General features: G+C 42.6%; 1 protein-coding gene across 3 annotated transcripts in view; it reads right to left on the bottom strand.

Annotated features, from left to right (window-relative positions):
* Window positions 1-13,545, bottom strand: part of Tenm3 (teneurin transmembrane protein 3) — a 606,148-nt gene that overhangs the window by 137,203 nt on the left and 455,400 nt on the right. For all 3 annotated transcript variants that reach the window (XM_050147272.1, XM_050147274.1, XM_050147273.1), the window contains one exon: window positions 6,197-6,319. In XM_050147272.1, coding sequence (XP_050003229.1) covers window positions 6,197-6,319 — 123 coding nt within the window. The remainder of the gene's footprint in view (window positions 1-6,196; window positions 6,320-13,545) is intronic.

The following is a 13,545-nucleotide window of genomic DNA, read 5'->3' as shown; positions in this document are numbered from 1 at the left end:
TCCCAGGAAGAGACCCCTAACTATTTATCGTATACAAAGTGACCAGTCCTAAAATCATATGCATATAAAAGACAAAAATAGACTTAGAAAGATATACATACACATCAATGTATATAAACATATATGCAGGGATAATAATAATTAAAAAGGCCATAAATTTGAGAGGGAGGTGAAAATGAGAAGGATTGGGGGGAGGGGGTTAGAGGGAGAAAAGGGGAGGGAGTAAATGAATTAATAATGTTTTAGTTAAAATATATTTAAAAAAACACTGAAGTCGGACCATGGTGGCACACATCTTTAATTCCAGCACTCAGGAGGCAGAGGCAGAGGCAGGAGGATCTACAATGCCTGGTCTAAAAAGCTAGGACTACACACAGAGAAACCCTGTCTTGAAAAACCAAACAACAACAAAACCAAAACAAACAGACAACAACAAAACACTGTTAAAGAAAAAAAAAACAAAATTAAAATCCAAGTTGCCTAACTTAACAACAACAACAAAAGGAATGGAAGTTTAATTCTGGCTTAACTTAAAACAGAATTTTAAGTTTAAAACAAAGTTTAAAGTTTCATGAAAACAAAGGAAGCTTAATCCCCCTTATTGTGAAGGTTGGATGACCTCAGTTTAAATACTTTTGTGGAGTTGGAGACTGAACTAGGGTCTCATATATCCTAGGCAAGCACTCTGCCACTTAGCCAGGTTATGTGACTTCCCAATGTGCTAGAATGTCCGATGTTAAGTCAGAAGAAGCCTTGAGCTTCTGCGTAGGTCAATGAGAATGAGCCCTCTTGGGATACTCTTCCTTAGAAGCAGCTACTACATTCTGAGAAACCTAAACCACATGGAAGACTGTGTTCAAATGCTCTTTCCCACAGCCACAGCATAGCTGAGCATAAGTAAATATATAACATCAGCCGCGAGCCACTTGCGTGAGCCGTCTTGGACTTCCAGCTTAATGGAGCCTTCAGGCAACCTCAGACATCTGGAGGCAATTGCATGAGAAGTCGCGGCCAAAAATATATGAACTGCCCAGACAACCGACAGGACTGCAAGAGATGAAAAACAGTCTCTGTACACCAGTGAACTTGGCGACGGTTTCTTGTGTAGTACTAGAAAAACCAAAGGAGTTGATGCACTCGGTTTTTGACACTTGGAATTTGCTAGGCTACGAAGACATCCCGGTGGAAACGTTCCAAAGAAGCACCGATTGGTTTGATATAGTTGATGTCTGGCGCTGAGGAACGTAACCTAGGATGTACTTACTGACGGAGTCTACGTTACACGGACCATGACTAAAGACGAGCGCGGACATGATCGAGTGTGATTGCGTGACAGACGAGGGTCCCGAGATGGTTAGTGGCCAGGCGAAAGGGAAGGCACTGGATAAACAAACAGATGCTGCCCGAGAGCTCGAATAAAGACCTGGTCAGTGTGGTGCTGCACTGTACATTCTATGAGAATGAGTATTCCAAGGAGGAATAGTAAAAAATAAGAGCTCTCAAGTCTGAGAAAAAGAGGCCTATTCAATGGTGCACTCGGCAGCCATGGATGACCACAAATCCTGAGTTTCGAAGGTGGCGGTGACAGAGGCCAGCTATGGCAAAGGAATGCTGTAGAGACAAGACCGTCACAGGAGCGCATGAAAGACGAGATGGATCCAGGGAAGCGACATGTCATGTTTACGAAGCTGCCTGTGAGGAAGAAGGGAACGGCAGAGCAGAGGTGAGAGCTGAAGAAGAAGTCAAGGCGTTTTACTGTCCATGAAATATAAGGAACAATGGAATGCCCACATGCTGGCTGGCTGGTATCTGCATACTGGAGAGAGGTTTTTTTTTTTTTAAAGACTTATTTTGTTATTATTTTAAATTAATGCCTACATGTGTGAGTCTGTGCGTGGATATGTGCTCACAAGAGGCCAGAGGCGCTGGATGGCTGGAGCTAGAGTTACAACCGGTGGTGACTGGCTGACATGGGTGCTAGGGATGGACCGTGGGTTGGCTACTGGAGGGATGCTGGCTCTTAAGCACCCAGGCACCTCTCCAGCACCTGCACTGGAGAGACTGCATTCAAAAAGACATATAAGATACAGAGTAGGATCTAGAGGGCCAGTGAAGGAAACCCTCGAATGTTGGGCGAATGGTGAAAGGGGAGATACACAAATACGCACTGTGAAGGTTTATATGATTGATTAGTACACCAGTCAGATCTAGAATTAGCCAGAGGGCAAATCTCTGATCATGTCTGCAACTGAGTGTCTAGATTGGGCTATCAAAGTAGGAATGACTACATTAAATATGGGTGACACCATCCCACAGGCTGAGGTCCAGGACTGAACCAAAAAGGAGAAAGTGGGTCGAGCATCAACATTCCATTCTGTCTTCTTCCTGACTATGGAAGCAAAGCAGCCAACAGCCCTGGGATGCAATGTGGCCAGCCGCCCCTGCCACCTCACTCCACGCCTTCTCGTCATGGTGGACTGTACCGTCAAACTGTGAGTCAAAACAAACCCTCCCTTCTGTAAGTTGCTTTTGTCTGGTATCTTGTTCCAACATGAGACGAACAACTAATATATGTATGAGTGGAGGTTTGCTCATAGGAAACCCAGAGCATGCCCTCTGGAGGACATGATTTAATGGAACGCGAGATGGAGTTAGGGGCAGATTAGGGAGATGGGAAATAACCGTGGGGGAGTGGGGATGATAGAACACTGTAGGGAAGTCTAGTGGGGAGCCAGGCTGCTGAGGCTGGTATGCCAAGAGGAAGGTGTTATTAGTCCCTCTTCACGTGGGAAGAAATCAAGGCTCAGAAGGTTAAGTAACTGGTTATAAAGTAAGTAAGCGAGGGAGCCAGCATCTGAGTGTGGTCCTGTGTAATTCTTTCCAGTACATTAGGCTAAATGAATCTGTTGGTCCAGGGAGTAATTTCAGCTTCTAGAGGGAAGCTATTTGAGACCCAAACTTTAATCTTACCTATTTATCCGCTCTGTCCATTTCTATTAGTGTTGCGAGAGACCCTACCCACACTTCGGCTCTGCCACCCTACGGTTCACGGCCCTGGAAAGCGTTGGGAACAATGAGCAGAGGGCAGCGCTGTAATATGGAGTCTCCTTTGAGGCAGTAACTGCCTCTGAGGCGCTTTGGCGCAGGCAGGACCGAAGGCAAGCAGGAAGATTATGGAGTCATTAATGCAGCCATTGTTTCTTGAGTGACGATTACCAGATACAAATGAAATAGGGCCCCAGGAGTAAGAGGACTGCATGGTAAGCCCGGGGAGTAATCCCTCACCATGCGTGGCATGATGACAGTTAATTCTTCTGGTGAATTCTGTGGCAGCTTCTAAGGCTTTCTCTAAGGCTGGGGCATCAGAATTTTCAAAGCGATCATGTAACCTGCTTGTCTGGGCAGCTAGCAAATCTGAAGTGGTGGATGATGGCTCACGTCTATTGTAAATTTCTCACAGAAGTCTTCCTAGAGGAGCCAGATTATAGGTTTCCATTCTTGCAAATAGTCTCCTCCCATCTCTCTGAAGAACTAAATACCAAGAGTTTTCACTTGAAAAACAGAAGGAATTGTTCTTTACAACATGGATGGGACTTTGGACTATTTGAGAAATAATAAAGTAGGCAAGTGACTTTTTAGGTCAAATTTTCAACAAAGTCAGAGTCAAGATGTAGCCTTTTTTTAATTTTCTTTTTCCCCCGAACTGAAATTTCCATCAATACCATGGTTCTGTTGGGTGGCTGATGGGCCAGTTCTCCAGTGTTCACAAACGAATCGGGGAGGGGAGGACTTTACCAATCCACTTTGGGAAAGATTTATTTATACAATGAGGGAATAACTCCTATGGATAAACTTATACTATTTCAGTGGCAAATGTTAGCTATGTGTCTGGTAAGAGAAGTAGTTTTTGAAGCTTTAGCTCTCCATAAACTATGGAATTACTTAATAATCAGCTTTGAATGAGGAAGATAAAATAAATAAAAAGCACTGGAGCACACTTATCAAAGTGAAGACAAATATTAATTTAGCAGTTTCATTCATACATATACACATATACGTATACATGTACATGTGCCTGGTTGTGCAGGCTTGATGGACATGTATTTCTCATTGCTATGAGAGTCAACAGGTTAGCAGCTGTTTTCAGACATCTCTTAGAGATTATACTATATAGAAACTGTAGTCCTTTTTGTGCTTCTAGTGCTACGGAGTTGATATGATATAAATAGAATACTCTACTCTAGAGTTATTCTAAATGCCCTTGCAAACCTGAACGACTACTCACTTTGCTCAAGCAACCAGCTGGTGAAGGACTCAGAACTGAACATGCGCTCATGTGCACTGAGGGATGCTGATGTGGTCTAACATTCCCTGGAAGATGAACGTCAGGGGCCACGGCTGAGCCTGAAGTGAGCGTCAACCTGTAGCTTTCTCTGCATCCCACATTTTGAGTTCATCGACCCTAGTTGTATTTTCATCTTAATAACGAGTTTGGACGCTAATGATAAACAAAACGTCCACAGCAAACATGGAACTCTTAATAATTACGATTTGTTATTTGTAAAAATAATCTCTTCTGTAATTAATAAGTACTATTTCACTGGCTTTGCGGTGATCATTAGCTTTAAGAGATAGTCTCAGTTTCAATTAGCACAAAGAAGTAGATCTTAATTCCTGTGTCGTTTCTTGATCTACTCACACATGGTACCAATGTATAAAAATGCATGGCAGTTACGCTAATTAAAGTTTACTGTATGAAACTTGGCATTGCCCCTTTCAATTAGGAAAATTTTCTTCTCTGCCATTAACCCACCCTACGGTGCTGCCCTGTGGTGACATGGCAAATACCGAATTAGAGTTCTTTGTATAAAAGGTTCCATATGGAGGGGGTATTTATTAGCATTGTGAAAAGTGTAAGGTATAAAACCCCTTTAGTCCCCTTAAGACGGGAGAGAAGTGCCACAGAGCAGTGGCTCTCAGCCTTCCTGATGCTGCGTCCCTTTAATACAGCTCCGCATGTTGCAGGGATGCCCCAGTCATAAAAGTATTTCCATTTCCACTTCCTAGCTGCAATTCTGCTACTGATATGAACCACAATGTAAATATCTGATAGGCAGACGGTCTTTGGTGACCCCGGTGAAAGGGTTGTCAGATCCTCCCTCAAGGGGTCAAGACCCACAGGTTGAGAACCGCTGTCGTAGAGAATTATTGCTAAGATAAAAGATGAGAGGTTAGTGGTGAGAACGTGTTCAAATCCCTAGCCCGGCAGTAAAGGAAAGCGTGGATAAGAGATGCTTTGAAAAGAGTTCCTGCCTTGGTTCTAGTCTCGCAAGGAAACGAGGCAGGTGAGCGGGACATTGCTGGTGGGAAAGTGCGGTGCGCGTATCCCAGAGAGGAAATGGAGGAAGAGCCAAGGAAAATGGCTTAAAGCAAGCAATTCATCACGTGACAGAAGAGAATGGCACATGGCAGGTTATTTTGAGATATAACCTATCATGACATTCTTCAAGTGTCAGAGGGGACCAGGGCCTGAGGAGTGTACCTGCACACACACAAACAACATGGAACTATGAGCAACACAGATACACATATGCACGTGCCCGTTTTTGAGGGGTTTTATATTGGGAAAATGAAATCCAGCATTGTCTAGCTGCTTCGGTTCCATTATTCAGAGACAAATGATTGAAAAGTCTCTATTGCCTCAAAGTGCCAAGTCTGAAAGGTCTGGAGAAAGGGCAACTGCGGAAAAGGTCAGTGAGTTATAATCCTTTAATGTAGTTCATATTTAAAAACTTTTATAGAAAGATTAATAAGGTATCCCAACTCCAGGTACCAGTCCAGTTAAGAAAACTTAATATACCCAAGGTGCCACGAGAGGTGACGTTCTGAACTGTGCTCCAGCTGCCTGCCCAAAACAAAACTCATGCTCGTAACAATAAAAGGCAGAAGAGCTAAGTCGCCAGTCCCCCCCCCCCCCCCCCCCGCAGGCAGACAAGTACAGTATTCCTGTAATAAAAGCGTGAATGTCCAACTTTTCAAGTAAATTAACAAAAAAAAAAATGCTCATGAGAGATGATGCATAGCAGCGCCAAGCCGTTCTCCTTCCCCACATACGCAGAAAGCAAGCACGGTCACAACCACGTTTATGAAGAAGGACGTTCAAACAAAGCGCAGGCTCCGCGATTCTCTCTCTTACCGTTGTCGCCAGAAGGTAACGATACGGTGTTGGTTGGCATGAGGTCAGCGTTCACTTTCCCGTTCTCAAATGTGTCATTTTCAGTCTGCTGCAAGTGCCAGTTGAGGCCAAAGAGATGCATTGCTGAGGGGAAAGCACACAAGTCGTTTAAAGGTCTGCCGCTCCGAGCTCCAAAGGCAAGCGCTTAGCATGCTTCTAACAAGACTCATACGGAAAGTTCCAATTTCCATCTTATGAAATAACAGGGGTAATTGTGCGACACAAATTATAAACCAGAATTCCTCAAACGCACGCCATCTATGTCGCGGTGCCGTGGACGATGACCGCACTCCCATAATGATCTAGCATTACTCCGCTAATTGGTACCAGGATGGTCTTAAGAAGGAAACAGTAATTACTCTGGGTTGCACATCGTAGGAAAGCTGGAGAATTCTCTGAAGTGGCGTTTGCCAAATCTTTTTGACCCAAGGTCATACGAAGATTGATCACACTGTTACTAATACTCACGTTCTTGAAAACCGTGATGTTTTCCATTGGATTGTGATCAAGGCAAAACCATGTTTCACAGAGGAACTTGATGGCGTATGAGAGGACCACAGAGGATTTAGATGTGTAAAACAAAAGAAAAGTCATTGAACCTTGGTCTCTCTATATCTCCCTGGCTGTCCTGGAACTCATTACATAGACCAGGCTATCCTCAAACTCACAGAGGTCCACCGGTCTCTGTATTCTAGTTAGTGCAGGGATCATATGTGCCACCACGCCTAGGGAAAAAGTGCAACACTTTAAGATGATCAAGTTTTGAAGCTAGAGCGTATGATACAGCAATATCACTGATCAAGCAACATGCAGTTATCGAGTAATTCATGTGGGCTTTTGATTGGGAGTGATAACTTCAGAAATTTGTAAGTCATACATGTTTACTATATTTCTGTGTGTTTATCAATGTTCCTTCTTTGTTTACGTTATTTAGAAAATATAACTAAAAACTATGTGATATGATGATAAGTATATAGATCCAACATAAATTAAATTTTAGTACATTATTTTTATCAATTTGTTTAAAATATTTAGAAGACTATGTGACTGACATATTAACCATTAACAACGGCGAGACATTCACCTCCACTCCGTGGAGCATACTTTAGAATATTTCTCCGGGAGACTGCATATTCCCCGGGAAACCCTATGATGACCACAGTAGTGCATTGGAAAAAACAACTGTGTTTTGACGTTTCTATCATTATCTATATTGGGATTTACAAGTGATTTGGAAAAAGACAGATGCTCTCAGAAACCTTCTCTCAGAGGTAGTGTGCTAACTGCCCCAACAGATAACTTCTATTAAATATCCAAATAATAAGAGTAAGAAAAATATAATACAACAGGGCAAAGGGCAGTGACTTGGGATATATGTAGATTTTGTTCAATCCTTAGTTTAGTATTCTATCTTTGAAAAATTAATGATAAATATTATGTTTACATTAAAAAAAGGGTTGGTGTGTGCCTATTTAATTAATGTAAGGACTCTCAAAGAGCATATAAAGTGTAGTTGGCATTTGGCATGTTTTTTTCTTTTTTTGCTGTAGAAGAATTTCATTTATGTACTCTAGCTCTAGGTTCCATATTATGAAAGTATTTGGCATTGTCTAGTCAGACCACAGCACATTTTAATAAATATTCCCCTTAGTTCCAAGGCTGCCAACTGGCTGGAAAAGCCACCTTTTTGGTCAAGATGGCGGTAGCTAACACTAGGGAGAAGTCTATGCTGACGGTATTGATGCCTTTATTCCAACATTACATGGATGAGTGTATCTCTAAATGTGCCCATGACTCCAGAAGGGACACTCACTGCCTTCTCTGGAGCTGGTGGGTATAAACCATCTGACATGGGTTTGAGTTACGCTTAGGACTAAGGCTACCTTGGACATTTCAATAATTATCTGTTTTAACAATGAATAATCAATGAATTAAAATGGGCAATATTTCCAACTTCAGAAAATGTAAGAAAACACTTTTGCAGGCAAGACAGTAATTTATAAAAAAGGTAAAAATAAAATGAAAATTAAATAGATAAGAATGAAGAGCATATTAATTATTATTAAATAATAAATTTTCATATAATACATGAAGAGCAGGTAAGTGAAAGTCTATCAATACTATATGTGTCAGATGGGGTGTATTAAAACGTCAATAACTTTAGGATATTGTTATCAGTACCACATCCGGTTAATAATATCTAATATAAATGTGCAATATTAGTAAGAGATGCAGCAAACATAGTGATGCCTGTGGTACATATTTGTTATAAATGCATAACTGCATACTCCTTGGTTAAATTACGGCCTCCCAGTGATTCTGTCTAAACTCTGATTTTCATGGATTCAGATACCGACTTTAGAACCTTTGAATTCACAGGTCGTCATCTTTCAAGGGGGTATATCTTCATATGTTATTTTGCATTAAATTACATAGTGTGTGAGCGGCAAAATGTCAGGAGCTTTCTAAATATTTATCGCTTCGCACACTCCTCAAGGTTTTACATACTTCAGCAATTTCCAAAGAAAATAGAGGGAGCTGTTTCTGCAGACGGCAAGGCGTGACAGGTGTGTTCCAGCTCACAACAATCGATACAGACGTCTCTGGCTTTGAATGGTTTGCCTTCTGTGCTTTCAACTTTACCAGGGTACAAAAACCACACACATACAGCAGAAATCACAGCTCAACTTTGGAATTTTTGGTCTTTCCTTAGTATGGGGTGGGATACTTTTCAATGTTTGGCAAGAGCAGTGGGCTACAGATTGCCTGGACTCATGATCACAATTTAGGAATACTCTCCAGCACTCATTGTTGCTGGGGCAGGTTTGGTAGGCGACACACACTGAGTGCATTAAAACACCTGACGTTTGAAATCTCTGGTTGGTTTAGCAGAGATACAAACCATCACTTGTAATCCATAGGAGTAAAGTTCCGTGAGAAATAATTTACCATCACTGTCATAGTTTAATATTAAAAAGGACATTAATTTTCTTGAATGACCGATTTGATCATAGTAATGGTTTTAGTAGACTTTGAAGGACAGAGATAACCTATGGGATTGTACACAGATATCAAACGTGAAAAAGTGAAAGGCCGTTTGTGTTAGGAGAGCTATTATATTGTTTGCCAGATGGGTAACAGCTTTAACACACACGTGCACACACACACACACACACACACACATGCATACACAATCATTACAAAAGTATCAACAAGATGGATTCTGTTTCCACTTAAGATTCTAATTAATGAGAATCACATCCATTGATATCACATGTTACTTAATATCTCCCTGAAAACAGAAGACAATGAGTTGTTTAGCCTTAGGATCCTATCGACGTTGAAACAGCCAATGTTTGGTGTTTAGTGAGCTCTGACGCTTACATACACTTTGGGTTTCATATATAATCCATATATGGGGTTAATGAGAGAGGAGAGTGGGCAGGCAACAAACTCAAAAAGTCAAAATTGCCCCAGAAATTACTAAGCAGTGGTGCAATAAAGCTACAGGGTAGACAAACAGAGGGAAAATGAATGTAATAAAATACATCTGCAAATAAAGACGGCTTAGCCCAATTCTTCTATCTGGAGTTGGATAGCAGATTGGACCCCACGGAAAAGTATTTGATGTATTCTTCGTCGAGAGCCGTGTGCTTGACTTTTCTTAAATTTATTTCATTTTTTACTAATTAATTAATTTTTTAAATTTATTTTACATACTGACCACAGTTCCCCCTTCCTCCTCATGTTCCATTTTTCTCCTTCCAGGGTTTGCTTTTCCCAAACCTTCCCCCAAAGTGCTGGTGTCTTCTAGACTACCCGCTACATTCTGTCAGAGCTCAGAGGTGCACACAGCGTGTGGCTGCAGAACAGAATGGAGCTGATGCCATCATGGGGCAGGACACTAGAAGAGTGGAATGGGTTCTGTTTAGTGCAAATTCCAAGTGTCGGGAAGGAAGTGACGTGGTCAAGCGAATTCATGCGCCGCGTTAAGGAGTGTCAGCCCATGGCCACCCGGACTGCTCCGCAGTCTGAGACTATGATTTGTCTGGCAAGAGATGAAGACACCTAGTGCCTATATGAACTTTTGATAAGGCTGTAAAATGGCACACCTTATGGAAGAGAGTATTGTAATGCCTCAGAAAAACAAACAAGCAAGCAAAGGAACAAAACCCCACAATGACTGGATGATCCAGCTCTTACTATACCTCCACGGAGGGGAGGCGAAGTCTCAGAGCTAAGTGAGCAGCCCTGTCTAAAGCAGCACAAGTCCTAACAATCACGGCGAGGTGATATTCATGGTCTGTATATTGATAGACACATGAGCGAATGGAGTGTGGCAGATGTGTGTCATGAACATTATCCAGTGGTCATGAGCATCTCTTGAATAACCTCATCCACTTGCCTCTATGGAGGCTCGTCCTCTTACATGTAGTGGTATTTGTCAACGTTAGCCACTCAGCTTCATTGCCTTTAGCCTCCTCTGGGAATTCGCCTGATTTTTTTTTTGTCTTTGTTTTTTATTTTCCCCTAGTACCCTGTTGTTTTTTTAGCTGCCCTCATCAACTCCTGAGTGAATATCGAGTGTTACTGTAGAGTGTCTCTTCTCTGGTCCCTTGCAACTGCTTTCAACCATAAAATGTGGCTACAGTCAAGACGCAATGCTGCCTGGACTCAGCTTCAAGAGCACCGATGTCATCTGCGGCCGTTCCTTGTAGGGATCATAGAAACATACTAAATAGTGCTCTTAGCGTGGGTCCTGGAGTGAACACAATCATTACAATGCACACATACTTAAGCCAAAATAAGCCAGCATGTAGTGGCATACCTCTGAGAAGGTTCAAAATAATCCCTGCCTCTTGGTATTCATCCATAATACCCTTATAGATTCCCCTCCCCTTGAGTGCAGGCTTGATTTAGTAACTTGCTTATAATGGGAAGCATAAGGCGGGCATCATGGAATGTCTTTTCTCATCTGAGGTTATAAAAGGCTTGAGCTTCTATTTTGGTTGTTCAGATTTCTCCCTTGTATTGCTTGCCATGGGGAAAAGCAGCTGGCACACCATATATCAGGCAGTCCCCTGGAGAGGCCCATGTGGTGAGAGAAAGGCCCGTCAGAACCCCACGTGCGAGCTAGGAGCACATACTACCAGTTAAGCTCGTAGAAAACACACCAAACCCAGCCTACAGTCTGACTACAACCTGAAAGAGCGTGGGGGTAGAGACACACGCTACACTGAAATCAGACTTTACAACACGTAGAGATGTGAGATGAATGTATTTTGTTTGAAACTGTTACCCTGGAGGCCACTGGCTCCATACTGACTTAAACAAGTCTTCCCCTGGTGTACCCCTGTGACATGAACACTCAGCAGGTCTGCCCTTGATCTCTCTTTCACCTTGATTGTGTTTATACCTTCAACTTGTAATTCCATGTGGACAGATGACTTTGGGATTGGTATTCTTAATAAAAGTCTTTATAGACTGCTTCACTTCTAACTTCATGTCTTACACCTGACATGCCTAGAAAACCTTATCATTTTGATTCCTGTGTTCCATTTCTCTCCCACCGTGTCACTTTACGTGTCAATGACTGACACGGAGGCTGGAGCATGGCTCTGTTGTTCATTAACTAGGTTCCTGAGTTACTATCTAACTTCTGAAACTGTCAGTTTTCTTGCCTAGGAAATGGAATTATAAGTATCGACTTTATACATTTGCTGTAAAACCAAATGAAGAGGATGGATAAAAAGGCCTTTGATTTTAGACAATACTTAATACAGGTTAAGTCATCAAAATGCAAACCCTGGGCTGAGAGATGACCCGGTTGTTAAAACGCTTGCCACACCTGCATGAGGACCCGAGGCTGGCTGCCCAGCGTGTGTGTAACAACCCGGGTGTGGTAGCCTGCTTGGTTTGCAGCCCTGGTGCTGGGGAGGTGGAGACAAATGGTCCCAGGAGTTTGCCGACTGCCAGTCAGTCCAGCAGGGTCAGTCAGAGGGCTCCATGTACAGCGAGAGGCCCGGTCACCCTAAGTTCTCAGGGAACCCTTCCACTTCAGAAACACAGACCAATACGCAGGACTGGAAAATAAGGAGGGGAGTGACTGAGGGCCCCCCAAGTTGACCTGGTAATTCTCAGGAGGAGCATCTACTGGCCCCCTCCTTTCTCAGGTCAGGAGAACACAGATTTCTTAGACAATTCCCCTGCAATACACCTTTTAGCAAGTTGTAACATCTGCTACTTTCTCCTCACGAAATTAGAGCTTTTTAGATATTACTGTTCAAGCGAATGATTAAAGACTTATAATATCAACTCTCAGAGTGGCGTATATGACTTCTAAGCCATCGATGGCTACTGAAGCCTAGGCTATAGCCAAACAGCCCACTCCAAGCTGTCTCTACAACACGACTGTTTATTGTTGTTACGGTGTGCACATGCGTACACACACCCATCTTGGCACATGTGGGAGGGGGCGGGTTGGCTTGAGGACAAACTTTGTGAAGTTGGTTCTCTCCTTCCACCTTCACGAGCGTCCCAGGAATGGAATACAGGTTTCCAAGCTTGGGTGGCAAGGGCCTTTACCTGCTCAGCCATCTCGCCAGCCCTAGAGTGTCTCTTTTTAGGTTGACTCTGGTATCCTTGGACTGTGACCAATTTTACGACGATGAAAACAAAAATATTCCTTACGTAGTTGAAAAACATCCTCTCAATAAACTCTAAGGTTTTTTTTCCTCCCCTCTAGGTTTCTCTAGTACAAGTTAAAGGGGGAAAAAAATCCCTGGTGAATTGAAATAGTTTTGAGACAGTGTGTTAGTAAAAATACGTCAGTAAAATTTTATGGAGGGATTTCTTTTAGATTTGAACACCATTCCAGTGAGAGAAATTACATGTATTCTCTCTTTTTCAAGGTGGATGGAAATGAACAAACCGGTTGGCTTTATAGCTACCTTCTCATTAGAAAAGCGGGCGTGGATGTCAGTACTTTTTACCAATATATGCTCGCCTGACACTTAGAAGCCAGCATGTGGAACACTTGAAACCAAAAATGTGTGATTAAATAAAATTATATACCACCAAGTAGCAAATTCGGGGCCGTTTTTAGATTCCCGTTGAGAGAAAAGGTGCCAAGTGTGATCTTGTCTCTGGGGACCATGCCACTGAAGTTGTTACCACAGCTACTATTATTTCTACTGGCTGTCTGAGTCCTTGGATCCTGCCAAGTGTGGATAGGAAGAGGGGGTGGTGACAGCTGGTGACAGAGTCCAGCCGTCTGCCAGAACCTTGGAGCAAATTACAGGGAATGTTGT

This window comes from Alexandromys fortis, unplaced genomic scaffold (genome assembly GCF_014885135.2).
Source record: "Alexandromys fortis isolate MF-2015 unplaced genomic scaffold, M_Fortis_MF-2015_v1.1 scaffold_32, whole genome shotgun sequence".
Lineage (NCBI taxonomy): Eukaryota > Metazoa > Chordata > Mammalia > Rodentia > Cricetidae > Alexandromys > Alexandromys fortis.
Note: the sequence above shows the minus strand (reverse complement) of the source record. Positions and strands in the feature narration are given on the sequence as shown.